Genomic DNA, 26,901 nt, shown 5'->3' with positions numbered 1-26,901 from the left:
TGAACTTTTGCAGCGATATTGGAATAGTGTCGGGGCTTTAGATTGGTTCCACTGGTCGGAGCAGTTTTTGCTCGCAATGCAGCAAGACTTGGACAACATACAGGTGTGAGTTGATATGTGACAAGGAATATTTGTGTTTGACAAGTGCTAGGCAATAGCTATCTCCAACAAGAAAGAGTCTAACTATTATCTCTTGACATTCAACAGCAGCACCATCATCAAATACCCCACCATCAACATCCTGGGGTTACAATTGACCAGAAACTGAACTGGATTAGCCATATCAATACTGTGGCTACAACAACTGGTCAGAGCTTGGGTTTCCATGATCAGTAACTCACCTCCTGTCTTCCCAAAGCTCATTCAGCATCTACAAAGCACAAGTCAGGAATGTGATGGAATACGCTCCACTGGATGACTGCAGCTCCAATTAACAATCTGGAAATTTCAACACCATTCGGGACAAAGTAGCCCAGATCCATCACCTTAAACATTTATGCCCTCCATCATCGACGCACAGTGGCAAAATCTTGACAAGATGCACTGCAGCAACTCATCACAGTTTCTTCCACAGCACCTTCCAAACCTGTATCATCTATCGTATCGAAGTACACAGTAACATGATCATTTGCATGTTTCCCTCTCAGCCACTCACCATCCTGACTTGGAACTATATCGCCATTCCCTCACTGTCACTGGGTCAAACTCCTGAACACACGGCATGGACAGCAAGAGTTCAAGAATAAAGCTCAGTGCCAGCCTCTCAAGGGAAATTGGGGATGGCAATTGGAGCTTTAGCAGTAATGAGCACATTTCAACTGACTATATCTTTTTTTAAAAGTTCAGTCCCTATCCCACTCGAGTACGCCAACACTCCACTTTTCATAGAATACACCTACAGTTCCACAGCACACTCTCCTCATTTACAACAGCAGCTCCACTCCCTTTCCCCTTGGGTATTCCCTCAGTTCATTCCACACCGTCTCAGGTTATCTTGCATTCCCATTCTGTTCAGATGTTTCTATACTTCCAATCTGCACCCCATCATCAGATATTCCAACCGAGCCAGTTTGTATATCAGGTAGTCTGACAAGTTAATCCTCAAATTCCTCCCTCCTCATGCTTTTCAAAGGCACGGTTAGAATCCCACTCTAGGTCTCAGCAGAGCACTCTTTAATCCCAATTCATTTCCACTTCAGTTACTCTGAGAAATCCTACTCCACACATTCTCAATGCAGATCCTCTGCAGTTTCACTCAGATCCACCCAGCTATCCCGAGACCCCAACGCCATGCAGCCTTCTGCTCTTCCAACAGTCCCAGTCCATACTTCCCTCAGTTACACCTACACTGCCCAATTCATCTCGATATGCTCTCACTCACCTGTCACCAATTAGTCATTTACTGGGGGACCTTTTCCAAGCTGTCAATTCCCCTCCCAGGCAAGTCTTCAGCTGTCAGCATGGTTTTTGACACTGGGTCAAATCCAATACATTCACCTGTTTTTCAATGTCACGTTTTGCTGCTTATTTTAAACGTGTTATTTGAAGTCATTTTGCATTCTTCTTGAAGAGGTAGAATGGTTAAATCCAAGAATTTGTCAGTGACTTTTGCTGACCATTTCTTTGATCTGCAAGTGTAGAATATTTAGCTTTTTTCCCTTTGTGTTTAATATAATTACACAGAGTTGTAATCAGAAACAAATGGGACACCAAGACAATGGAGAGAACAGCAAGGGTGTTGAAAACCGCTCAGTGAGGTGCATTTACCACTCTATTTTCTTGGTGGCCTGTCCTGCTCAAATTAAACATCATGAAGGTAGAAAGTACCCCCCCCCCCGCCCCCCCCACCACCCAACCTTATTGCGTGCTCTCCAAAGCTGTTTGTGTGTGTGTGCTATTTAATTAATATTTCACGTGGTGAGTGAAGTTTCTGGAATCCTTAGTATCATGTTACACTGCAAAGGACATGAGAGAATCAGGACTGCTGGAAATGTACAAACTGAAAATGTTGGCAAAATTTAGGCAGAGATTCCAGATGGAAGTTCTTCATGAGGACCATCTCCACTTGGAACTTGGAACTGTTTTTATTTTGACCTGTGTTTTCAGTTCCCAGTAAAAGTTTTAACAACACCAGGTTAAAGTCCAACAGGTTTATTTGGTAGCAAATACCATTAGCTTTCGGAGCGCTGCTCCTTCGTCAGATGGAGTGGAAATGGAGAGGAGCAGCGCTCCGAAAGCTAATGGTATTTGCTACCAAATAAACCTGTTGGACTTTAACCTGGTGTTGTTAAAACTCTTACTGTGTTCACCCCAGTCCAACGCCGGCATCTCCACATCATGACTTTCAGTTCCCCGACAAGGTTCTGGGCTGTGTTGTTGTGTGTGGTTCAGACCAGCAGGTGGTGCTCTGATATGGTTATAGAATCATAGAAACCCTACAGCACAGAAAGAGGCCATTCGGCCCTTCGAGTCTGCACCGACCACAATCCCACCCAGGCCCTACTCCCATACCCCTACATATTTTACCCACTAATCCCTCTAACCTATGCATCTCAGGACACTAAGGGCAATTTTAGCATGGCCAATCACCGAACCCGCACATCTTTGGACTGTGGGAGGAAACCGGAGCACCCGGAGGAAACCCACGCAGACACGAGGAGAATGTGCAAACTCCACACAGACAGTGACCCAAGCCGGGAATCAAACCCAGGTCTCTGGAGCTGTGAAGAAGCAGTGCTAACCACTGTGCTACCATGCCGCCCGGTGTTGTTAAACCTGGTGTTGTTAAAACTCTTACTGTTTTCAGTTCCCCGACAAGGTTCTGGGCTGTGTTGTTGTGTGTGGTTCAGACCAGCAGGTGGTGCTCTGAGCTCACAATGAGGAGCAGCTTGCCGGTGTAAGGTTATGGCCACACTCTTTCTGCAAGTCCCAGGTCTTTTCTATATCGGTGTGGACGGAATTAGAAGCAGTGAAGTTGCTGAAAACTTTGCTGAGTCATAACGGCAATCTCTGTTTGATGGTTAAATAAAATGAAAAGGAGCTTGCATTAAGTTAGTGTCTTTCACAACTTCAAAACATCCTTCGTCAGATGGAGTGGAAATCTGCTCTCAAACAGGGCACAGAGACACAAAATCAAGTTACAGAATACTGATTAGAATGAGAATCTCTACAGCCAACCGGATCTTAAAGATCCCTGGTGTCATGCAGAAAATGTGGCAGCGAATTTGTGCACAGCAAGCTCCCACAAGCAGCAATGACCAGATTATCTATTTGAATGGTGTTTATTGAGGGAATAAATATTTACCAGGTTATCGGGGAGAACTCACCGACTGTTCTTTGATATGGTGTCACGGATCTTTTATATCCATCTAAGTGGGCAGCCAGTAACTTGGTTTATCAGACAGAGCAGTACTCCCTCAGTGCTTTATTGAAATGTCAGTCTAGATTATATGCAGTATCATCATTGAGCCATGGCTGACTCCACCTGATGTAGCACCAATCAGCATTGTTGCAGTCCAATTCCTCATCTGCGGTGTTTTAACATATTCATCAAAGTTACCGATAGGAATGCTGCTATTTGGGCCTCAATGTCTTTGGGGACAGCAGGGGGGACAATCAGCCAAGTATTCCATTCCTCACCAATGCTCAGTGATTCCTGTCGGTTCGTGTATAAAGCTTTGTGAGAGTTTGACCCAATTTCTCTCCCATGCACCTTCCAAACCTGTGATCTATACCACCGAGAAGGACAAGGGCAGCAGATATCTGGGAACACCATCATCCTCAAATTCCCCTCCAAACCTCTCACCATCCTAATTGGAAATATATCACTGTTCCTTCTCTGTCACAGGAACTCCCTCTGCAACAGCACTGTGGGTATACAAACACCATATGGACTGCAGTGGTTTAAGAAGGCAGCTCACTGCCACCCTCTCGAGGGCAGTTAGGGATGGGCATATAGCAACACCCACATTCTATGCAGGAATAAAAATAGCTGACATTGATTCCTGAGGTTGACACAAGAGGAATAGAGACTGAGTGAGGTAACAGAGGGCAACACCCAGCCAGAGTCAGCACTTTCAGAAGAGAACAGAAATGGAGAGTAGGCAGCAAAACTTACAGTCATGGATTTTAGTGCCAACTTATCAAGTCCTGTGGCTGACCCTGACATGAAACTTAACCCATGTTGATAATGGCACTGGGACATTCTCAAATGACTGCTGACAAATATGAGTCATGATGTGGAAATGCCGGCGTTGGACTTGGGTAAACACAGTTAGAGTTTTAATGGTATTTGCTACCAAATAAACGTGTTGGACTTTAACCTGGTGTTGTTAAAACTCTTGCGACAAATATGAGGGCATGGGGTGCAAAGTCTATGGAGAACTGAGTTTGATGAACTTTATCTTTAAACAAATGCATTACACAAACAAAACTAGAAACTTCAGCTTGCTCATTTTTATCAGTAAGAATTATATTATTAACCATGCAAAACAATGATGCTGAGTGGTTCTTTGACGTTGCCACAAGAGGTAACTCTAGAAAGCCATGCCTCAGAATTATGTCCACTCTTCACCCTCTCCACCTCCACAACTCCCTCATCTCATTCCATTGAGAAAATGTTGAACAAAGGGAAGCTCGAGTAGTTCTCTGTGTCGCTGGGGAGATCTAAATCTACGCCAACACAAAAATAACATAACCTTTATCTGAAAGAAGCTGGGATGCAAAGGGGAGGAAAGTTTGCTTCACTCATGTGGAGTCATGGCCAGTTCTCCATTCCAAGTTCTTGTGTATTGGGCGTCAGACTGAATAAATTGACCTTGGGTTGGTACAGCACACATTCACTGAGGGTGAAGATATGGGAGACCAGAATGCAAAACTTGGCTTGCATGCATACAAAGACACAAACTATGAGCAGGAGAGTAGGCCACTCGGCCCCTTGAGCCTGCTCCACCATTCAGCAAGATCATGGCTGACCTGATTGTAACTTCAACACACATTCCTGCCAACCCCCAATAGCCTTTCACCCCCTTGTTAACCGAGAATCTATCTACTTCTGCCTTAAAAATATTTAAAGATTTGTCTTCCCTGTACATTAGAGTTAAGGGATGGGATTATCTGGTCCTGCTTACCTGGAGACCGGGAAATCATGCCCGAGGTTAATGGAACTTTCCAAGGTCCGTCACATTGCCTGTCCCGTCCATAATGATTACCCCAGCGGGCAAGACTGGAAGCTTTGCCCCAAGATGTTTAAAGGATGACCAAGCCCCAAACAAAATATCATTTTTTAATGTTCTGCAGTGAGATCAATTGATAAAACAAAGATCAGAAATAGAAATGAAAGATTTAAGGTGAGTAATTTGGAAAGATTGTGATACTATGATGTTTCTGTCATGTCAACCTCAATGATAGAGGCCAATGGAATATCACTGAATTAACAAAAATATCAGTAATTCAAACTGAAGTTTTTGCCAGGTATTATGACTTTTTACAACAGACAACAAATTATAAAATTAATACACAAGTGTTGAAATCAAACCCAGTTTAATTCAATGAATTCACTGATTCAAACCATGGTACTCAAGCCCAAGGGTAGATTTTACGAGGAGTTGGATTACCCATCCTGCCCCCATGCTAAAATTCGATCAGTGTTGTCACTTTCAGTGACCTGTGTACCTGTACACCCAGACCCCTCTGCCTGTCAATACTCTTAAGGATTCTGCCATTTGTTGTATATTTCCTATCGTTATTAGACCTTCCAAAATGCATGACCTCACATTTGTCCCGATTAAACTCCATCTGCCATCTCTCCATCCAAGTCTCCAACCGATCTATATCCTGCTGTCTCCTCTGATGGTCCTCATCGCTATCCGCAAATCCACCAACCATTGTGTCATCCGCAAACTTACTAATCAAACCAGTTACATTTTCTTCCAAGTCATTTATATATATTACGAACAGCAAAGATCCCAGCACTGATCCCTGAGGAAAACCACTTGTGGAGATGCCGGCGTTGGACTGGGGTAAACACAGTAAGAAGTTTAACAACACCAGGTTAAAGTCCAACAGGTTTATTTGGTAGCAAAAGCCACACAAGCTTTCGGAGCTCTAAGCCCCTTCTTCAGGTGAGTGGGAATTCTGTTCACAAACAGAGCATATAAAGACACAGACTCAATTTACATGAATAATGGTTGGAATGCGAATACTTACAACTAATCAAGTCTTTAAGAAACAAAACAATGTGAGTGGAGAGAGCATCAAGACAGGCTAAAAAGATGTGTATTGTCTCCAGACAAGACAGCCAGTGAAACTCTGCAGGTCCACGCAACTGTGGGAGTTACAAATAGTGTGACATGAACCCAATATCCCGGTTGAGGCCGTCCTCGTGTGTGCGGAACTTGGCTATCAGTTTCTGCTCAGCGACTCTGCGCTGTCGTGTGTCGCGAAGGCCGCCTTGGAGAACGCTTACCCGAATATCAGAGGCCGAATGCCCGTGACCGCTGAAGTGCTCCCCAACAGGAAGAGAACAGTCTTGCCTGGTGATTGTCGAGTGGTGTTCATTCATCCGTTGTCGCAGCGTCTGCATAGTTTCCCCAATGTACCATGCCTCGGGACATCCTTTCTTGCAGCGTATCAGGTAGACAACGTTGGCCGACTTGCAAGAGTATGTACGGTGTACCTGGTGGATGGTGTTCTCACGTGAGATGATGGCATCTGTGTCGATGATCCGGCACGTCTTGCAGAGGTTGCTGTGGCAGGGTTGTGTGGTGTCATGGTCACTGTTCTCCTGAAGGCTGGGTAGTTTGCTGCGGACAATGGTCTGTTTGAGGTTGTGCGGTTGTTTGAAGGCAAGAAGTGGGGGTGTGGGGATGGCCTTGGCGAGATGTTCGTCTTCATCAATGACATGTTGAAGGCTCCGGAGGAGATGCCGTAGCTTCTCCGCTCCGGGGAAGTACTGGACAACGAAGGGTACTCTGTCCACTGTGTCCCGTGTTTGTCTTCTGAGGAGGTCGGTGCGGTTTTTCGCTGTGGCGCGTTGGAACTGTTGATCAAGGAGTTGAGCGCCATATCCTGTTCTTATGAGGGCATCTTTCAGCGTCTGGAGGTGTCTGTTGCGATCCTCCTCATCCGAGCAGATCCTGTGTATACGGAGGGCTTGTCCGTAGGGGATGGCTTCTTTAACGTGTTTAGGGTGGAAGCTGGAGAAGTGGAGCATCGTGAGGTTATCCGTGGGCTTGCGGTACAGTGAGGTGCTGAGGTGACCGTCCTTAATGGAGATGCGTGTGTCCAAGAATGCAACCGATTCCGGAGTGTAGTCTATGGTGAGCCTGATGGTGGGATGGAACTTGTTGATGTCATCATAGAGTTGTTTCAGTGATTGTTGACCATGAGTCCAAAGGAAGAAAATGTCATCGATGTATCTAGTGTATAGCATCGGTTGAAGGTCCCGTGCGGTGAAGAAGTCTTGTTCGAACCTGTGCACGAAGATGTTGGCATATTGAGGTGCGAATTTGGTCCCCATGGCTGTTCCGTGTGTCTGGATGAAGAACTGGTTGTTGAAGGTGAAGATATTGTGGTCCAGGATGAAGCGGATGAGATGTAAAATTGCATCTGGAAACTGGCAGTTGTTGGCGCTGAGCACTGAGGCCGTTGCAGCAATGCCATCGTCATGGGGGATGCTGGTGTAGAGTGCCGAGACATCCATTGTGATGAGGAGCGCTCCTGATTCAACTGCTCCATGTGTGCCGAGTTTCTGTAGGAAGTCCGTCGTGTCGTGACAAAAGCTGGGGGTTCTTTGTACAATGGGTTTCAGGATGCCCTCGACGTAGCCGGAGAGGTTCTCGCACAGGGTCCCATTGCCCGATACAATGGGACGGCCGGGTGTGTTTGCCTTGTGTATCTTCGGGAGGCAGTAGAGATCTCCAACGCGGGGAGTACGTGGGATGAGAGCACGGAGGGTGCTCTGAAGGTCCGGATCAAAGGTCTTGATCAGAGTGTTGAGTTGACGGGTGTGTTCTTTGGTCGGATCTGCAGGTAACTGTCTGTAGTGTTCCTCGTTGTTGAGTTGTGGGTACACTTCTTTGCAGTAATCTGTTCTGTTCAGTATGACGATGGCCCCTCCTTTGTCTGCTGGTTTGATGACAATGTTGCAATGTTGCCAGCTCACCCTCTGATCCCATGCAATTTCACCTTCTGCACCAGTATGCCATGAGGGACCTTGTCAAAGGCCTTACTGAAGTCCATGTAGGACCTCTGAAAGATCCATGGGATCATTTCTGGTATGTCTCTGAACTTGAGAAGCTGTCACAGGTAAATGGTGGTTCATGATGCAGAGTGATGCCAGCAGTGTGGGTTCAATTCTTGTACTGACTGAGGTTATCCATGAAGGACCCTGCCTTCTGAACCCCTCGCCTGAGGTGTGGTGATCCTCAGCTTAAATCACCACCAATCAGCTCTCCCTGTCAAAGGGGAGAGCAACCTCTGGTCATCTGCGTCTATGGCGACATTTACATTTTCAACTGGGACCACTACTCTTTCCTGGCACTGCTAGGAACTACAGAGCTGCCTATTCTCCAACAAAACTCCATCAAAGGACTTTCTGTCCCTGGGAAATGGAAGCACCTCTCTGATGCAATTAAGATCACTCTTAATTACCACTGCGTGGAAGCCCAATTTTCCATGAATGAGGTGCAGGTGGAGAAGACAGTCAAAAGGCATACGGCATGCTTGCCTTCATCGGCCGTGGCATTGAGTTTAAAAATTGGCAAGTCATGTTACAGCTTTATAGAACTTGAATTATGCTGAACTTGGAATGCAGTGTTCAATTCTGGTTGCCACACTACCAGAAGGATGTGGAGGCTTTGGAGAGAGTATGGAAAAGATTTACCAGGACATTGCCTGGCATGGAGGCCATTAGATATGAGGAGAGGTTGGAGAAACTTGGTTTGTTCTCACTGGAACGACGGAGGTTGAGGGGCGACCTGATAGAAGTCTACAAGATTATGAGGGGCATGGACAGAGTGGATAGTCAGAAGCTTTTTCCCAGGGTGGAAGAGTCAATTACGAGGGGGCATAGGTTTAAGGTGCGAGGGGCAAGGTTTAAAGGAGATGTACGAGGCAAGTTTTTTACACTGAGGATGGTGGGTGCCTGGAACTCACTGCTGGGGGAGGTAGTGAGTTTCAAGGGGCGTCTGGACAAATACATGTCCTAGGAGCTGGCAATAAGCAAATTTAAAGTTTTGGTGGTATTTTCCATCGTTTAAAAATACAATAAAACAGAGATACAGGGCCCGATTTTACCATTTTGATTCTAAGTGCTGGGTGGACTTGAATCTGGGAGTGTTTCGGATCCGACTTTTAGACTCGTTCTCCGGCGCCCCCATACGCACTCTGCCTGAAAAAAATCAGCGATTCTGAATTGTGGTGCAGAAGCCTGTGGGTACTTGTCACGCCCGAAACCCTGCAGCTCCGATCAGAGCCTTCAACTGTGCATGCGCAGTAAAAAAAAGTAGAAAAACGCTCCCTTGCCACATCGTTCTTGGGTCGGATAATGCCTCCCCTGACCCCCACAGACATTGTCCCATCCCCACAACATAACTGATCCCCTTATCCCCCCACCCCACGCCCCACTACTCAGACTGATCACGGCCCCTTGCCCCCCTTCCCCTCCACCAATCGCATGCAGAGTGGCAGCGGACCCCTCCTTCTCCCCCACCGATCACTCGCAGAGTGGCAGCAGACCCCCTCCTGCCTCAGCCCCCCACCAGAGAGCCACTTGACCCACTCACTCCCCCCCACCAGAGAGCCATCTGGCCCACCTCCCTCTCCCTCCAGAGAGCCGCCTAACCCACCTCCCTCCTCCCCCAGAGAGCCATCTGACCTGCCTTCCTCCCAATGCCCCACCAGAGAGCCATTAGACCCGCCTCTCTCCTCCCACACCAGGGAGTCATCTTACCCACCTCCCTCCCCCTCCACCAGGGAGCCATCTGACCCGCCTCCCTAACCCCCACCAGAGAGCCATTAGACCTGCCTCCCTCCCCCTACACCAGGGAGCCATCTGACCCGCCTCCCTCCCCCCCTCCCCACCAGAGAGCCATCTGAACCACCTCCCCACCCCCCGTCACCAGAGAGCCACTTGAACCGCCCCCCCAACCCCCGCCACCAGAGAGCCATTTGACCCGCCTCTCTAACCGATCTGAGCCAGAGAGCAGTTGGAAGCTCTGAACCTCCCTACTCAGACGTTGGAGTGCCTGAATCAGACCGTTATGGAACATGTCTGTTTGACGCCAAATCTGGACGGGCGAACGCAGTGGTAAAGGGGGAAGTGCCGGTACGTTTGGGTGTGCAGCCCATTAAGTCAATTTAAATGCAGTCCCAATGGCGCAGTCCCAATGGCGGCCATTTTCGGCAATTGGTAAAGGGGGAACGGGCGCAGAGGCGGGCACGGATCGTGTTACTCGCCTCACGTCCAACTTTACCAAGTTGTCGTGCCTGCACACGGGCGCAGCTTGATGGTAAAATCGGGCCCACAATGTCAGGGTTATAAATAAGAAATGCATGAAAATGAAACTGTTATGAGAAAAGCCAAGGGCCTGGGTTTTTAGATTTGCGTGAGAGTGCGACTGGTGGGATCAGAAGTGGATGCAATTTCCGCTCATGTCCAGGATTGGCTCCTGGCATCAAGTATACATTGGCTGGCCAATCACATGCCAGCCATGAAGAAAGATGTCCTGAGAGAGGCTTAATGTTGTCGGTCATAGCAGGAAGATGATGGGCACAATGACCAATAAGGGAGCAGGTCAGGGTTTAAAATACCTGAAGGCTGGTAGTTGGTACTGAAGAGCCTCAAGGAGTTACTTTGACATTCAATCTTTGGATTACAGTTATTTGCGCTGTGACAATCGTGTGTATTTAAGAACTGTGTTTTTAAAATCATGTTCTCTGCAGTTGAGCAACATCGGGATTTTATTGTTGCCGAGCTGTCTGCTAAAAGTCCTTTTATTACTGCTTCAATGGGTTTTGTTTACTTTTACTTTGGGCGATTTCTGGGATCTTTCTTATGAACCTGCACTGTTAGGGGGAAGATTGATTGACAAGTCAAAGTCAGGTGGCTCCTCCCCAGAAGAATCCAAGGATTCACTTTTAGTTTTGGGTTTAGAGTCAGAAGCTGTCCTGGTTGTCAAGTGGCAGGCAGGCTTTCTCTCTCCTCTCCTTGTTCTTGTAAATTCTGCTGGCGAGCTGGAAGCAAGTCTCCTGGCCTTCCTGGAATGAAAGTTGTGCTGTTGATGGTTTGCTAGCAAGTAACAAGAGTCTCTCTCTCTCTCTCCCTGGTGACTTCAAGCTTGTCTGTGTGTGTATCAAGAGAATTGCAGCATCCACCAAAGGACTAAGTTCCAGCATCATGTAAGCATTTGTATTTTCTGTGCTAAACCTGTAGCATATGTTTTATTTATGGGATTTATTTTAGTTGGAACGGTATTTAGCTGCTAAGTTTATGCAATGTCATGGTTGAGTTTTCTCTGGTTTGTAATGGGTCAAAGCTATTGCTAATTTTCTTTCTACACATATTAACCGTATTCTTAAATAAATTTTGTTTGATAAAAGCTCCCTAGTGGGTCATTTGAATCATACCTGAAGTGCAAAATCTCATATTTACCCCAGCCAAATTCAAATTGCAAAACTCATGATCCAGATGGGCTTCATAAAATGCTCTGGAGTTTCTGACCTGCACAATGCTGTTACGGTCTGCAGTATGTCATGCACACTTGGAGCCCATGCCAGGCAGAATGAGAATGTCTGGAACCAGTCTGTCACCACACCTGGCTTCTCCAACAGTAAGGTCTCACAAGTGATAATTTCTCATAAGTATTGTGTATTGGTAAAAATATACCTTTGTCATTATTAGTAAAATTACAGATAATGTGCTTCATTAAATTATTAGGAAAGAGGCCTGGGAGTCATGTTGCACTCACATACAAGTCTACAAAGTTTATTTCAGAGTTTCAGACTTGGGTGGAGGGTGACAGGGTTGCCTCATCAGTACCAGTTAAGGTGCTGTTTCCATGCCATCACCCTGCCTCCTCGCTTCAGATTCCGAACAGAAAGTCCTCTGAACAAGGCCTCCCTGCATCCCATGAACATTCTCACATTGGTCTCCACCTCCTCACCATGGTGCTCCTCAGACCCTGGTGTAGCTTGTTTAAAGGTCGCCAGTACCAAATATTTTTCTTAGGCTATTGACTTCATGACTGTTGACACAGCTGCACTACCATAAATGATCCTTGAACAGTGAGTTGCCAGAGAAACACCCTTCAGATTCCTTGGACTAACCCCCCCCCCCCCACCCCAATTCTGAAATGCACCCTTCGGCAAACAGTGTCACACACAGCTGCCCCTCTGAACCCACTGCAGCTCATTGGGACAGACAGTAAACTCAGTGGAACCTGCTTTAGCCATGGCAGATCTAAGAATCCAGGTGGCCCAGAGTTCATTGACAATCTCCTCCTCCAGGCTGCTGAGCAAGGCAGGAAGTCCTCTTACTGAAGACTGATGGGAAGAGACCTGCTCAATGAACAAAGCGAGGAAGTAGTGGAGGCAGTCAGCAGCTGTCCAGAGAACCTGGATCCATTCCCAGAAGCAGATCAAAAACTTCTTTACAGGATCAGGGTGAGTGACAACATTAAGAACAGAAAAAATAGGAGCAGCAGTAGACCATTCAGCCCCTTGATCCTACTTCAGCGGTCAATAATATCTGAGACTGGAGGCGTGCTAACTGTTACTATTGAGGAGGCACAAGAGGGTTTTAGGCATTGATAAGGTAGATAGTCAACATCTTTTCTCAAAGGGAGGGGAGTCTAAAACTAGAAGGTATAGATATTAAGGTGAGAGGGGAGAAATACAAAAGGGTCCAGAGGGGCAATTTTTTCACACAGAAGGTGGTGAGTGTCTGGAATGAGCTGCCAGAAGCAGTAGGAGAGGCGGGTACAATTATGCCTTTTAAAAAGCATTTGACAGTTACATGGCCAAGATGGGTATGGAAGGACATGGGCCGAATGTGGGCAATTGGGACTAACTTAGTGGTTAAAAACTGGGCGACATGGACAGGTTGGGCCAAAGGACCTGTTTTCATGCTGGAAACCTCTATGACTCTATGCGAAGCAGCAGACAGGTTCATTTAATAGATGTTCACATTATAGCGTTCAAATCCCAACTGCTGGCAATCTGCGGAGACCCTGATAATGTCACAGAGCGATCACATGACATCCTCCTAAAAGGACCGATCACATGACCATCCTCCTAAAAGGACCTAAAACGACTGGGCGGCACGGTAGCACAATGGTTAGCACTGCTGCTTCACCGCTCCAGGGATCTGGGTTCAATTCCTGGCTTGGGTCACTGTCTGTGTGGTGTTTGCACATTCTCCTCGTGCCTGCGTGGTCCTCTGGTTTCCTCCCACAGTCCAAAGATGTGCGTGTTAGGTTGATTGGCCATGCTAAAATTGCCCCTTAGTGTCCTGAGATGCATAGGTCAGAGGGATTAGTGGGTAAAATATGTAGGGACATGGGAGGAGGGTCTGGGTGGGATTGTGGTCGGTGCAGACTCGATGGGTCGAATGGCCTCTTTCTGTACTGTAGGGTTTCTATGATCTATGAGGACCATGCCTCAACACAATAACTCCCCAAATGCATGACAAAAAAGACTATGGCTGATCTAACGTGGCTTTAACTCTTTAATTTTCCTCCTGTCCCTCATAATGTTGGCTCTCTTGTCAATCAAAATTCCGTCGAACTCAACTCTGAATATATTCAATGACTCAGCCTCCTCTGCGCTTTGGGGACAAGAATTCCAAACACTCACAACCCTCCGAGAGAAGACAGTCCTCCTCACTTCCATCTTATTTTGATAGTGTGCCCTCTCGGTCTAATTTGGCTCTGAGGGGAAAAGTGTTTTCAGCATGGCACAATCAGCCTGTAGAAAGGCTGCTGCTGAGTGGCAGAACGACACTGACCCTAGAAGCTGAAGCAAGCGGGCAAGGTGATAACATTGTGATTTCTATAGTCTGAATAATGAACCCATTCTCATGCATTTCCACAGAAGAGGGCCCAGAATGTCAGGGAGAGGGTACAGATCGGTGGCAGTGCCCCCTGATTGTCATTCTAATAACCATGGAGGAAGAGATGCTGCAGCTGGCTGGCTACCAGGGAGACCGCTCCATCACCGATGGTGAGGCTGGAGCACCCCACGGAGGAAGATGAGTCCCTCCAATAATGAGCCGAGTGGGGATCAATTGGAAGTTACAAATGACAGTAACAAACAGGTGCCTAAGCTGCAGGCACTGTGGGCTCACATTGGAATGGTCAGTGCAGTGACAGGCAGCTATGATCTCCGGGGTCATATCCCAACTCTGAGGAGGAGGAAGAGATGGAGGGGGGTTCTCAGAGGGTGCACCATCCCACTCTTACTCTACACTCTCCACTAGCTCAAATACTGTCACCTCAGAGGGTATGAGGCGAGTTACAGAATTAGGGTCATCACCCGGTTTAAGCACTGTACGAATGTCAGAGCAGCAGTCTGCCCTCTGACCCTCAGAGGATTGTGGGAGACTTAACCAATGCTGATGGTGAAGCTCTAGAGCTGTGACAAAAGAGAAAGCGCCCGGGGCTCTGCAGAACCCCCCCTCCCTCCCCCACCCCGCCCCAATCCCGCATGTGACAGGATCTGGTGGAGATTCCAGAAAAAGTGATTGGCTGCAGTGAGTGCGGAATGTGGAGCTTAGGTTCACTCGGTTGCTGATGTGCTAGAATTCAGGAGAAGCTCTCATTATGAGAGCCTCCCTGGCATTTATATCTTGCGGCCTTCCAAGTGGAAGGGGAAGCAATCAAACAGGGCTGCTTTATCCCAGATGGTGTTGAGCTTCCTGACTGTTATTTGAGCTGCACTCAGCCAGGCAAGTGGAGAGTATTCCATCACACATATGCCTTGTAGATGGTGGACAGGCTTTGAGGAATCAGGAAGTGAGATACAACAGCAGGATTATTAGCCATTGTGCATAAAATCCTTGCAATTAAATTTTGAAGAATGTTATTTGGCTTTTCATTGGACCTTCTCGAATGCTGAACAAAGTTAACATCCAGCTTGCTATCCATTGCACACAGATTGGTGTTCAGATGTGACATCAATGACCAAACCTAACGTCATCCAATTCCATTTTACAGCCCCTTCCCCCACCACAAGTACATTCCCAGTCCAGAGCTTGAAGTTACACACTTTCCTAAAACAAACATGTCCAAGTCACCTTCTCATAAACCTTCATGTTCAATTCTTCCAGCGTTTTCCATGGTCCGGTGACACAGTGGTTAGCACTGCTGCCTCACAGTGCCAGGGACCCGGGATCAATTCCGGCCTTGGGTGACTGTGTGGAGTTTGCACGTTCTCCCCATGTTTGCATGGGTTTCATTTGGGTGTTCCGGTTTCCTCCCACAGTCCACAGATGTGCAGGTCAGGTGGATTGATCATGCTAAATTGCTCCTTAGTGTTCAAAGAGGTGTAATTTAGGTGGATTAGCCAAGGTAAATGCGCAAAGTGTGGGATAATCTTTCGCAGAGTCGATGCAGACTCAATGGGCCAAAAGTCCTCCTTCTGCACTGTGGGGATTCTATGTTTTTATGGTTTTCTAATCTTGCTTCAATGCAGCTAGTGAAAAACAATATCCAGTACAATCCTCAAGATGAAATGTTCAGCATTTATTGCATCAGTACATGGTGTGTGGCTATTACCTGCCTGAGTTAGTACAGTATTGTCAACACTAATATTGTGGAATCTCATTTAATACAGAATTTTCCACACACCTGTTTTCTAAGGCAGTGGCTTACAATACAGTTCACCTGAGCAAAAACAAATCATGTCCATGTGTAGAGTGTGACAATTAAATTGTTCATTACTTTCACTTGATTAGATTACCATCAGTCCTGAAAATTACCGATAAGCATAAGTTCGCAATTAATACAGCAGAATGTCTTTGATTAATGTCAAACAATTTCCAGAGTTATTGGCTGGAATTTTCTGACCTTATCCACAGCTGTGATTCTCCAGGCCCGCTGCAGTGAATGGAGTTTTGGCTGAGCACCAAATTCTCCGTTCTCGTTGGCTGTGGGGGAGGGGCGAACGAGATCAGGGAATTCTGGCCATTCTCATCAATGAACAAGAAATGATACAAATGGATCAATGTCAATGAAATTCAGTTGAACCAAGACAACTGCAATAGAGATTAAGAAGACAATATTTCACATCACTAACATCAATCCATTGTTGATATTGGTGACATTGCAGCATATGAGGTTCCAGTGAGTTGGTGTAACACACTCCCACACTTCTCCTCCTGCAGTAACTGCTCTTCTGCTGCTATTTCAGATCACTTTCCTCTTCCTCTTTCCAGCCAGCTGGAACTAATGTGTCGCCCATCATTCTGACAGTGAGTTTCACTCACTCTCTTGATCAATGTGTTGTCCACATAATGATGGGTGTCAGTGGTGGCATCATTGCATGTCTGAAAGGTAGCGGCTGCTTTGGAGGATAGAGACACAAACCCCAATCAAAGAGTTTATGACGAATCAGAGCCTCACAGGGCATTGTTCCTCAATGGAGTTGAAGTGAATATGTAATATTGTTCAGCATTGGCTGGAGGTTATTGATTGTTACTGTGGTACAACCTCCTACCCCCCAACACCATCCGCCCCCCCACCCTGCTCATGAATCCCAATCCACCATCTCTACGATCTGCTCCTCTGCAATCAGTCACTGAGGATCGAGCGCCATTTGTTTGGTGGCAAAGAGTACAGTAAATTTTGTGTTTATCCGGCATTTTACCAAGCCGAATTCTCTACTAACCAGAATTGCTGATGTTCCCCTAATACTAGTTGTCACTTTACCAACCGGAATATTACATTATTTTATATTTTAATTTTTGTTTGAATGTACAGTTGAAGGTTTGAAGTAAAAGAATAATGTTCTTTACTTTAGGAGCACTCACATATTCATTCATGTTACAAGTATTGTGCTGTCTTCCATTGGTAAAAGGACCTCCCATTGACTGGAATTTTTGCCTGACCAGCAAACCCATTTCTCAGGTATGCTGGAAGCAATGAAGAGTGATATTGGACTCGAAATGTTAACTGTGTTTCCCTCTCCACAGATGCTGCCAGGCCTGCTGAGTTCATTCAACATTTCTGTTTTTCAGATTTCCAACATCTGTAGTTTTTAATGAAAATCATTGCTTTTCTCAGCAATACTCAAAATTCTATGATCATCTTGCTGGTGCCAGTACAGAGCGAGACTGCGGATAGTTGGGAACCTGTCTCGGGGGCAGGGAATTCATATGGTGTTCGTGGAAGTGGAAATGACTAGGGTTGGGAAGCATTTTCCGTTCAGGGCCATTGTGATCTCCTGGACTCGTTTCGATCGCCTCAGGGGGTCGGAGAGGAATTTCCCAGATTTTTTTCCCCCATATTGGCCCTGGGGTTTTTCACTCTGGGTTTTCGCCTCTCCCTGGAGATCACATGGTCTGGAATGGGGGGGTGGGGGTGAGTTAATAGGTTGTAATGAACAAAGCATCGTAGCTGTGAGGGACAGCTCGGTGGATAGGATATTGGTCTGTAGATAGGCTGGAAAATTGGGCGGGGATCCTGGATTCAGGATTCAATCCTGGACCGGGGAGCGGCGCGGGCTTGGAGGGCCGAAGGGCCTATTCCTGTGCTGTATTGTTCTTTGTTCTTTTGTCTTTGTACTTCATAAAAGGAATGTTCATAATTAACATATTTCCTTTCATTCCCATTCCCAGAGGTTTTCCTGTTCATGGTTCTCAGCTCTTCACCAGGTTAGGATGATGGACAGTCTGCATGAAGGACGGTCAGTGTGAGGGATGTTGTGTGTGAGGGATGTTGTGTGTGAGGGATGTGTGTGAGGGATGTGTGTGAGGGACGGTCTTTGTCAGGGACGGTCTGTGTGAGGGATGGTAAGGATGATTCTATATGCTGGGTGGTGTCTCTATGACAGGGAATCTGTGTTCTCACTGCTGACTACAGTCTGATGCTGGCCCCTCTTCTTTACTGTCCCATTCTCGGAATCTGCTGCTTCTCGGACAGAACAAGATTCATTGGACTTGAAGAGAATTTATCCCTTTTCAGACAGACACTGTTTGCTGCAGCAATGGTTCTAAAACCAGGACTGAGAGAGATGTTCAGTGAAAGTCGATAATGGTTTAATAACATTGGAAAATTGGCTTCCTCTTATTAAGTCTCTGTCTTGTGTTCAGTGTGTGCCGGAAGAAAGACTGCATTGTTAACCTCATCACTGTTGGGTACAGAATTTGGCAATAAACGAGGCTGGAAAAAATGACCAAATAAATTATCAAAAGGTGAACAAAATATATAATCCCAGTGCTTTTGACTCCACTATAGACCCAGGATCATCCAATTCAGTAATGATGCTGTTATGAATCAATCAGGAACATTGCAGAGAAGGGGCTGGACATTGGAATAGAATCCATCACTATCAATGAAGAACACAGGCATTTCTAACACAGGCACAATGGGCTGAATGGCCACTCCTGTGCTGTCTGATTCTTGGAACAGGGCAAATTTCCTGGTTATTGTGTTTAATGAAGGGAATTGTATGGATGTAGTGAGTTTCTGATGTTGGGTGGATTCCTTTAAAATTTACGGGCGGGATATTCCGGCCGCGCTTGCCCCAAAACCAGAAAATCCCACCCGCGGTCAACGGACCTTTCCATGGTCCGCCCCTTACCCGCTACGATTCCTGTCGCAGGTGGAACGGGAAAATTTGTCCCCACAGCTTTTGGTTTCTCTCCTTCGATTACACCCAGACAAAATCTTTCACTGAACACTGTAGCATGGAAATAATTTGTTAAAATGGTCAGTAAAAGGGAATATGGAAGAAGAGTTTGCAATGTCCAGTGTTAGACCCCTTTAATATATCAGCTACAGCACTGATTCATTGAATTGATGTTTGCTCTGGATCATTTTCACCCGTCCCAAATGCAGCTTTCACCACTCTCCGTGCATTCTCTGTGAGATCATCCAGTGCTCCACACAGCAACTTGTAGGTCATAAGAAATGATGATCCTGCTCCAAAGATGGATCCTACAACTGGGATGATGTCAAGTGCAAGCTCAAGACCAGATATGACGACAGCAGCGGATCCCCATGCTAATCTGTTCATTATATCTGGAGTTATTTCACCCACCAGGGGAGTTTTCACCACGGCTTTCAGTTCTTCCACAGGTTTCCCTGCCTTATTGGCCAGTCTTTGAAGGGAGGCATCATCCAGACCCAGACATTTACGGAAATGTATTATTCCTCCAATCAGGATCCCAATATCACAACCAAGGGAGACTCCAGGAACTGGCACTGCTCCCAATATTCCAGAAAGTGATGCCAACATCCAAACTCGCTTCTTTAGCTCTTTCTTCTTCTTTTCCACAATTTCCAAGGTTAGGTTGGGAAGGGCCAGTATGTACACACTTCTCTTTATACTGGGAAGATCATCTTCAAGAACTTCATTTAACAGTTTAAAATCATACAGATGCAGGTCAAAGTTTGAAATCAGGAAAACACGGGGTGATGGGATCCCTGTCTCTTGCAATTTCCTGACACAGTAACTCCTGATCTTTTCCAGTTCTTCCTTTTCATTAAATTCCCTCCTTTTCCTTTTCATTGATTCAAGGTCATGATCAATTTTAGGTCGAACAAAGTAGAAATTCTTCCCCAGCCGTTTAATCTCTCGAGCGAGTTTTACATCATTTTCTGTGAATCGATAATCTGAGATAATGATGAAGAAATCGTATTTTTTAAATTTCATTTTATTGAGGTATTTATTCGCTGGGAATTTCGTTGTTCCAATTCCTGGCAGATCCCATAAAATAACATTTGGCAAACAGGGATGCTTGTATTCAGTTGGTTCCATTGTGGTTTCTGTGATATCAATCTCAGCACCGTCCTCATCACTGCTTCGAAGTCCTCTCATCGCATTGATGAAGCTGGATTTCCCTGCGCCTGCTTCTCCTGTCACTGCGATGTTCAGCTCTAAGCTGTCCAGGTCATTAATTTTTTTCTGTATCAGCGGTGTTACCTTTTCCACCCCACCTGATTCACAATCAGATTTCAGATTCTTCAGTTCATCCTCACTGAACAATGAAGTGTTTGAAGCTTCAGCGCTTTGACCTCTGAAAGGAAACATTTTACATGATTTGCACCAATTGAAAATAACTCCTATTTACAACACATTGTCACATCTTCAGAACCTCCTTACACATCTCATTAAATCCTTTTGAAAAACAAGCACAATTGTCATGTAGCTTATTAAGACAGCTAATTTATGCACAGCAAGATCCCAGAGTGAGCTATTGGATGAATGAACAGTTAAGTTGTCTTTGCATGAAAGTAACCTTGCCCCTTATAAATTATGGACCCTTTCAATTTTGATCCTGAGGTGCCCCAGCTGGGGGCAATCATCTCCTGTTTCTCCAGACAGCAGCAACTACAGACTCATCTCTCAGCCCAAATTCCTCTTCACCACTCTGTGAATCACCTCAGCTGCCCTCAGTCTGACTGAGGCCTCCCCAATGGTGTCTCTCACTTACTGTTTGTGAGGCTCAGATGCATTGATAGGACTTGAGGAATTCTCGAGGAATTAAGGGCTATGGGGAGAGAGCGGGTAAATGGAGTTGAAATCAACCATGATTGAATGGTGGAGTGGACTCGATGGGCCGAATGGCCTCACTTCCGCTCCTATGTCTTATGGTCTTATTGTGCAATGAGGGTCGGTTGAAGTCCAAACTAAGGGCCCTGGTTCTTGAGGCTTCATTTCCTCTGCTGAAGGGCCGAAGAAGAGGAGAGGTTAATGGATGTACATGACCTGTAGAATTGCTCACGACATTCTCATTAAAGTGCTGACATTGAGCAATGGCAATGCTTTGCAATGACAAGTTGTGATGTAACTAAGGGAACTGAAGAGACACAATATGAGGAGTTTCTTGACCAACCTGGAGCTGGCTCCTCCCATCCTGCTTCTCTTTCTCTCGCTGCTTTCCCTGTGTGAGTGTTCACTGATTCCAGAGCTTCCTCCACAAAAAGGGCGAGAGGGCAGAGGCTTGTGGCTCCTCCCCCGATGTCACTTCTTTACCTTTGGTTATGTTGGGTTTTCTCCTTTGAGAGGAAAGTAGAGAGTGTGAGTGGCAGTACTTTATTCACCATCAAATAAAGGACAAGACTGGTGTGAGGAATCATCTTTCATCAGGCTGTGAACAGGAGTAAACTCCAAAATTCCTAATGGAGCTTTTTCCACCTTCACTTATTCAGAGTGTGAGGGAAGGAATAGGATGTGAAAACTCTTGTATTTCCCCCTCAATAGTTCAGGGAAGTAGCACTGGAAGTGGATCACAGAGAGGGTATGCTGAGTGGAAATGGAAAATGTGGGGGCAGATTTTGCTGTACAAATGTTTGGCTGAATAATAGTCACCAGAATTAATGTGCAAATTGGCCAGTATCCTGTGGCGGGGTAGTTGTTCCATTGCAAATTGTCACAAGTTGTTCCTGATATGCACTATTAGTCTCATGAAAATGGCATCTCATGCTTCATCCCCCCATGATCTTCATGGATTTGCTACATTCATTGCCCATTAATCAAATTACAATTTAAATCGGGAACTGGCTAATTTGCTAAATACTCATTCGTCTTCACATGAGAGAATCAAGTACCAGAAATAGGATGAAAATTAAAAGGGAAAATGTTTTAAAAATCAAGGGAAGAACTTTATAGCTCAATGGAAATTTTAAAAAATGGTAATAGAAAAATAATGGTACAAAAGACAGACAATGCTCCAGGACCTGATAGACTCCACCCGAGGTTATCAGAAGAGCGAGACTTCAGCAGAGTGAGATTTGTGCATCTGAGAAATGTGATGGAGGGAAGTATGAATTAATACACTTACTCAATTTAATGTATGCAATTTCTCATATTTATACTTTATATTTCTGTGTCAATTTATACTGTAATATACTGAATATTTATCTGTGTTTTGCCAGTACTTCGAGCGTTGGTATTCTCTGTGTTTGTATCTGAAATAGCAAAGTAGATAAGTTGAGGAAATAGGTTCCAGGAAGGTCGGGATAAAGTGGGAGCATTATTCAAGGGAAAGTAGGGGCAACTTTAAACAGTTGCCATTCTCTAAGAGCACATAGGAGTCAAGAGGTCTGGAGTCACAGGTAGGTCAGACCAGGTAAGGATGACAGATTTCCTTCCCTAAAGGGCATTAGTGAATCAGATGGGTTTTTATGACAATATGACAATGATGGTCATCATTAGACTTTTAATTCCAGATTTTTATTGAAGTCAAATTTTACCATCTGTCCTCGTGGGAATTGAACCCAGGTCCCCAGAACATTACACTGGATCTCTGGATTACTAGACTAGCAATAATACCACGACGCCACTCCCCCCCAGTATTTCCCACCACCCTCTGAAACAGAAGGAATGTCGACTCTTGATCTCAATGAAATGAAGAATGGCTTCAATATGAGCTGTGTTCCACTCCACCTTTATGGTAACATTAGATTTGAGATGGTGTTGAGCATTATGAGGTTTTCACTTGAACACAATAATATTCAGATTGTGTCACTGAAGTGGGAGCCTATCTACTTAAAACAACAGATTAAACAATAGCTAAGGTACTTTATGGATTTTGACAGAATGATTCTAACTGGGATGAAAAATATGCCCTCATTGTCTGACAGTAACAATTCTGGATCTTTCACCTCTCAGAATTCTCTTGCTAGTTCAGATAGCTTTGGCCTGCTTCTTGAGTTGGATAAAACCCAATATTGATATTCACTGGAAATAGTGAGGGAAAGATCAGGAGGACATTGTTCGGGGTAATAGAGATTGATAGACTTTTGGAATGTTCGGGGAGTCAAGGGATAGGACAGAAAAATGAGTTGAAGTCAAAGACCAGCCATGATATTGAATGACAGTAAGAAGTCTCACAACACCAGGTTAAAGTCCAACAGGTTTATTTGGTAGCAAATACCATAAGCTTTCGGAGCGCTGCCCCTTCGTTAGATGGAGTGAAAATCTGTTCTCCAACAGTGCACAGAGACACAACATCAAGTTACAGAATACTAATTAGAATGCAAATATCTACAGCCAGCCAGGTCTTAAAGATAAAGTGGGTGGAGGGAACATTAAACACAGGTTAAAGAGATGTGTATTGTCTCCAGACAGAACGGCTAGTAAGATTCTGCAAGATCAGGAGGCAAGCTAGACAGATTGAATGACAGAGCAGGTTTAAGGGGGCGAATGGTCTACTCCTATTTCTTGTGATAAGTTCTAAGAAACCTAGGTCACCTCCTCAACCTTCACTGTTAGAAAACAGCCACAACCTGTTCAATCTTTTCTGCTCCGTGTTCAGAATCCATAGAATCCCTAGTGCAGAAAGAGGCCATTCGGTCCATTGAGTAGAGTGTGTGAAAATGTGAAGTTGTTCATTTTGGAAGGAAGAAGAAAACAGAATATTATTTAAATGGAGAAAAGCTGTAGAAAGCTGCATCATAAAGGAACTTGGGGGTATTGGTACAGGAAACACAGAAAGCTAGCACACACGAGCAGCAGGTCATCAGGAAGGCAAAATACTGCAGATGCTGGAATCCAAAACAAAAGCAGAAAATGCTGAAAAATCTCAGCAGGTCTGACAGCATCTGTGAAGAGAGAATAAAACCAACATTTTGAGCCAGGATAACCCTTCGTCAGAGCTGGGTCATCCTGACTCAAAACATTAGCTCTATTCTCCCTCCACAGATGCTGTCAGACCTGCTGAGATTTTCCAGCATTTTCTGTTTTGAGGCTAATGGAATGTTGGCCCTTATTTCAAGGGGATTGGAGTATAAGATTCAGGAAGTCTTGCTGCAACTCTACAAGGTACTGATGAGACCACACCTGGAGTACAATGTGCAGTTTTGGTTTCTTTATTTAATGAAAGATATTTCATTGGAGGTAGTTCAGAGAAGGTTCGCTAGGATGATCCCTGGTATGGAGGGATTGTCTTATGAGCAAAGGTTACACAAGTTTGGACTCTACTCACTGGAATTTAGAAGAATGAGAGATAATCTCATTGAAACACACTGGATTCTTAAGGGGCTTGACAGGGTAAATGCTGAAGGGATGTTTCCCCTCGTGGAAGAGACTAGGAGCAGAAAACCCAGTCTCAGAATAAAGGGATGCCAATTTCAGACTGAGTTGAGAACGAATTTCTTCTCTCAGAGGGTTGTGAGTCTTTGGAACTCCTTGCCACAGAGAGTTGTGGGGGCAGAGTCCTTAGGGTGAATTTTACCACCCGACCCACCACGGGAATCAGAGCGGGTGAGGGGCAGACCATGGAAAGGTCTGTTGACCATGGGTGGGATTTTTCAGTTTCAGGGTGAGTGAGGCCAGGGAATCCTGCCCATTGTGTGTATTTAAGGCTGAGACACATAGAGTTTCATGGGGAAAAGGCAGGAAAGTGGACATGCGGAATGTTGGATTCGCCATGATCCTATAATATGGCAGAGCAGGCTCGAGGGGCCTAACTGCCTCCTCCTGCTCCTATTTCTTATGGTCTTATGGTAACAAAAATATTGAAATATTTGTTATGTTCTCATTACTGAATTGAAGCACCTCAAGTGTGCATCTTGATCTCTGGAGAAAATTCTGAGTATCATTGCACTTTCTTGCTATGACAATTTGAAATGTTTTCTAACGTCACTTTCAGATATTTTACGAATAAAGTATATTGTTTGTAATCATAATAAAAGGACAGTTGGATGAGACCTGGGAAGAATGGGCAGTATCAGTGATTTGCTGTGGCCCTTTTGACTGTGTGGTCAGAGGCAGCAGAGGGTCTGTTATTCAGTAACTTTGTTATCCATGAAAGCAAGTCAGTGGCCATTTTAAAACCGCTGAAAACAAATGTGTTCTTTTAAAAAGCTGGCAAAGTGTTAAACATCCATGCAATAATATCGAACAAAATACTTCCTTCTTCCAAACTTTTCATCAGCTCTGCAGAGTAACAAAACATGAGCTGATCTGCCCACATCGCAACCACCGAAAACGGAGAGAGTTGCTGAGCTCCTCTATTCACTAACAACATTTAGATTGAGCTTTATCTATCTCTACAACCTGTTTCTGTATCGTCTCCACTCCCCAACCTGATAAACACGCGGCTCGTCATTTCCTGCACTGTTTGTAAGTTTCATTTTGCCTTGCCGTCCTGAATCCTGAATATAAAACTTGCTTTTTAGCAACTTTTGAATTTTGAACACAGCCAGAGCTTGCAAGGAAAGGGAAACCTGATAGAGTGAAACACGCGCGACTACAATCTTTAAAGTTGTGCTGGAATTCTCTTCAAACCTGTTGAATATAATTCACCCTGAATTTTGACCACCGCGCTGTGTTTCAATGTCTTGATTGTGGCTCCCTGGCGAGAGGAGAGTGTTGATCAGTGAAGTTGTCCCGCTGTGAACATCTCAGTCCAAAGTGAGTGCTTCCGTGTTGCATTCGCACTGGGAATACAGTTACAATAAGTCACAGATAAATTAACAGCTTTTCAACAAGTCATTGGGTAGATTCCTGAACACTATCCAATGACAATCAAAACCCTAGAAGATCACTTGTTACTGGGGAGAATTTGCTTTTCTATTTTCCAGATTGTAAGTATGAATCACAAAAGGTGCTCACCCACTCAATAGTTGGAAAACTGGATGCTCTGAGTCTGAATTTCAGATAGTTGCTCTCGCTCGGTGGAACAGATAGATGGGTTCAAACATTTCCAACCCCCCAAAAAGATTGTGTTCTGCTTAAAAAATATCCTCCATTCATTTCCTTCATCCCTTCAGGTTTTACTTTGCTGGATTCCAAACACTGAATAGCATCTGGCTATCACTCAAGCTGACAATATATAAATAATTTCCAGCTAATATTCTCCACTAAACACAACCCAGAACATTACAGTTTCATATGACACGTTGCTGTTCAAAGGGCTACACATGCGCACTCCTGTCCCGATCCTTCTGATGAAATGTTTAACTACTGCACTGGTCAAAATCAATTGACAAACACTGGCCCTTTGTCAATCTGATAGAAAGAAATAGGTTGCTGAGTAACTTGTGGTTCATTGTTATGTGGGCAGCAATACAGCCTATAAAATAGGGGACATGAGGTCAGAATCTAAATTGTCCTGCCTTGGCACGTTAGAGTGGTAGTACTGGTGAATGTTGGTGATACACAGATCATTTGTAGAAACTCATTGTGACCAGGTCATCAGTAGAATTCAACAGAAGCAATTATGCAATTTACTAAACAGGTTAATTAATATCCTTCAGGCAAGAGAATTGATCCTCTGGAATGTATTGTTGTCTTGTACAGGTCTTAGATGGGACATCCCTTGTTTTAAAACTGTGTCCCCTAGTTCTAGATTCCCCCATGAGGGGAAACATGCTTTCAGAATCTACCCTGTCGAACCCTCGATAATCTTCCTTCACTTTACTAATCACCTATTCTAATTCAGGGCCGCAGGGAATCGGAGTCTCTCCTGGCAGACACTGTGCTTTAGGCGGGGTACACCCAGCACAGGATGTCAATCCATCGCAGGGTGTCACTCAATAATCTTACACGTTTGAATAAGATCATCTCTCATTTGTCTAAACTCCAATAAGTATAGGCTCAACCTGTTCAACCTTTCCTCACATGACAAGGTACTTCTGAATTATCTCCAATGCAAGTATAACCCTCCTTAAATTAGGAGATCAAAACTGTATGCAGTACTCCAGGTGTTGTCTCACCAATGCTCTGTACAGTTAT

The 26,901-nt window shown here is 45.1% G+C and overlaps 1 protein-coding gene across 2 annotated transcripts; it reads right to left on the bottom strand.

Moving 5' to 3' along the window:
• Positions 1-16,934: 16,934 nt before the first annotated feature.
• LOC144487656 (interferon-inducible GTPase 5-like) lies at positions 16,935-25,609 on the bottom strand. 2 transcript variants are annotated; one of them, XM_078205734.1, is made up of 4 exons: positions 25,471-25,591; positions 23,416-23,493; positions 21,056-21,218; positions 16,935-20,236 (listed from the first exon to the last, which is right to left on the bottom strand). In XM_078205734.1, the coding sequence occupies exons 3-4, from the start codon at positions 21,073-21,075 to the stop codon at positions 19,006-19,008; spliced, it is 1,251 nt and encodes a 416-aa protein (XP_078061860.1). In that variant the 5' UTR covers positions 21,076-21,218; positions 23,416-23,493; positions 25,471-25,591; the 3' UTR covers positions 16,935-19,005. The 2 variants fall into 2 exon arrangements, with proteins under 2 accessions (XP_078061860.1, XP_078061859.1); XM_078205733.1 differs by lacking the exon at positions 23,416-23,493 and having other exon boundaries at positions 25,471-25,609.
• Between the last annotated feature and the right edge of the window lie 1,292 nt (positions 25,610-26,901).

Source organism: Mustelus asterias, unplaced genomic scaffold, assembly GCF_964213995.1.
Source record: "Mustelus asterias unplaced genomic scaffold, sMusAst1.hap1.1 HAP1_SCAFFOLD_955, whole genome shotgun sequence".
Lineage (NCBI taxonomy): Eukaryota > Metazoa > Chordata > Chondrichthyes > Carcharhiniformes > Triakidae > Mustelus > Mustelus asterias.
Note: the sequence above shows the minus strand (reverse complement) of the source record. Positions and strands in the feature narration are given on the sequence as shown.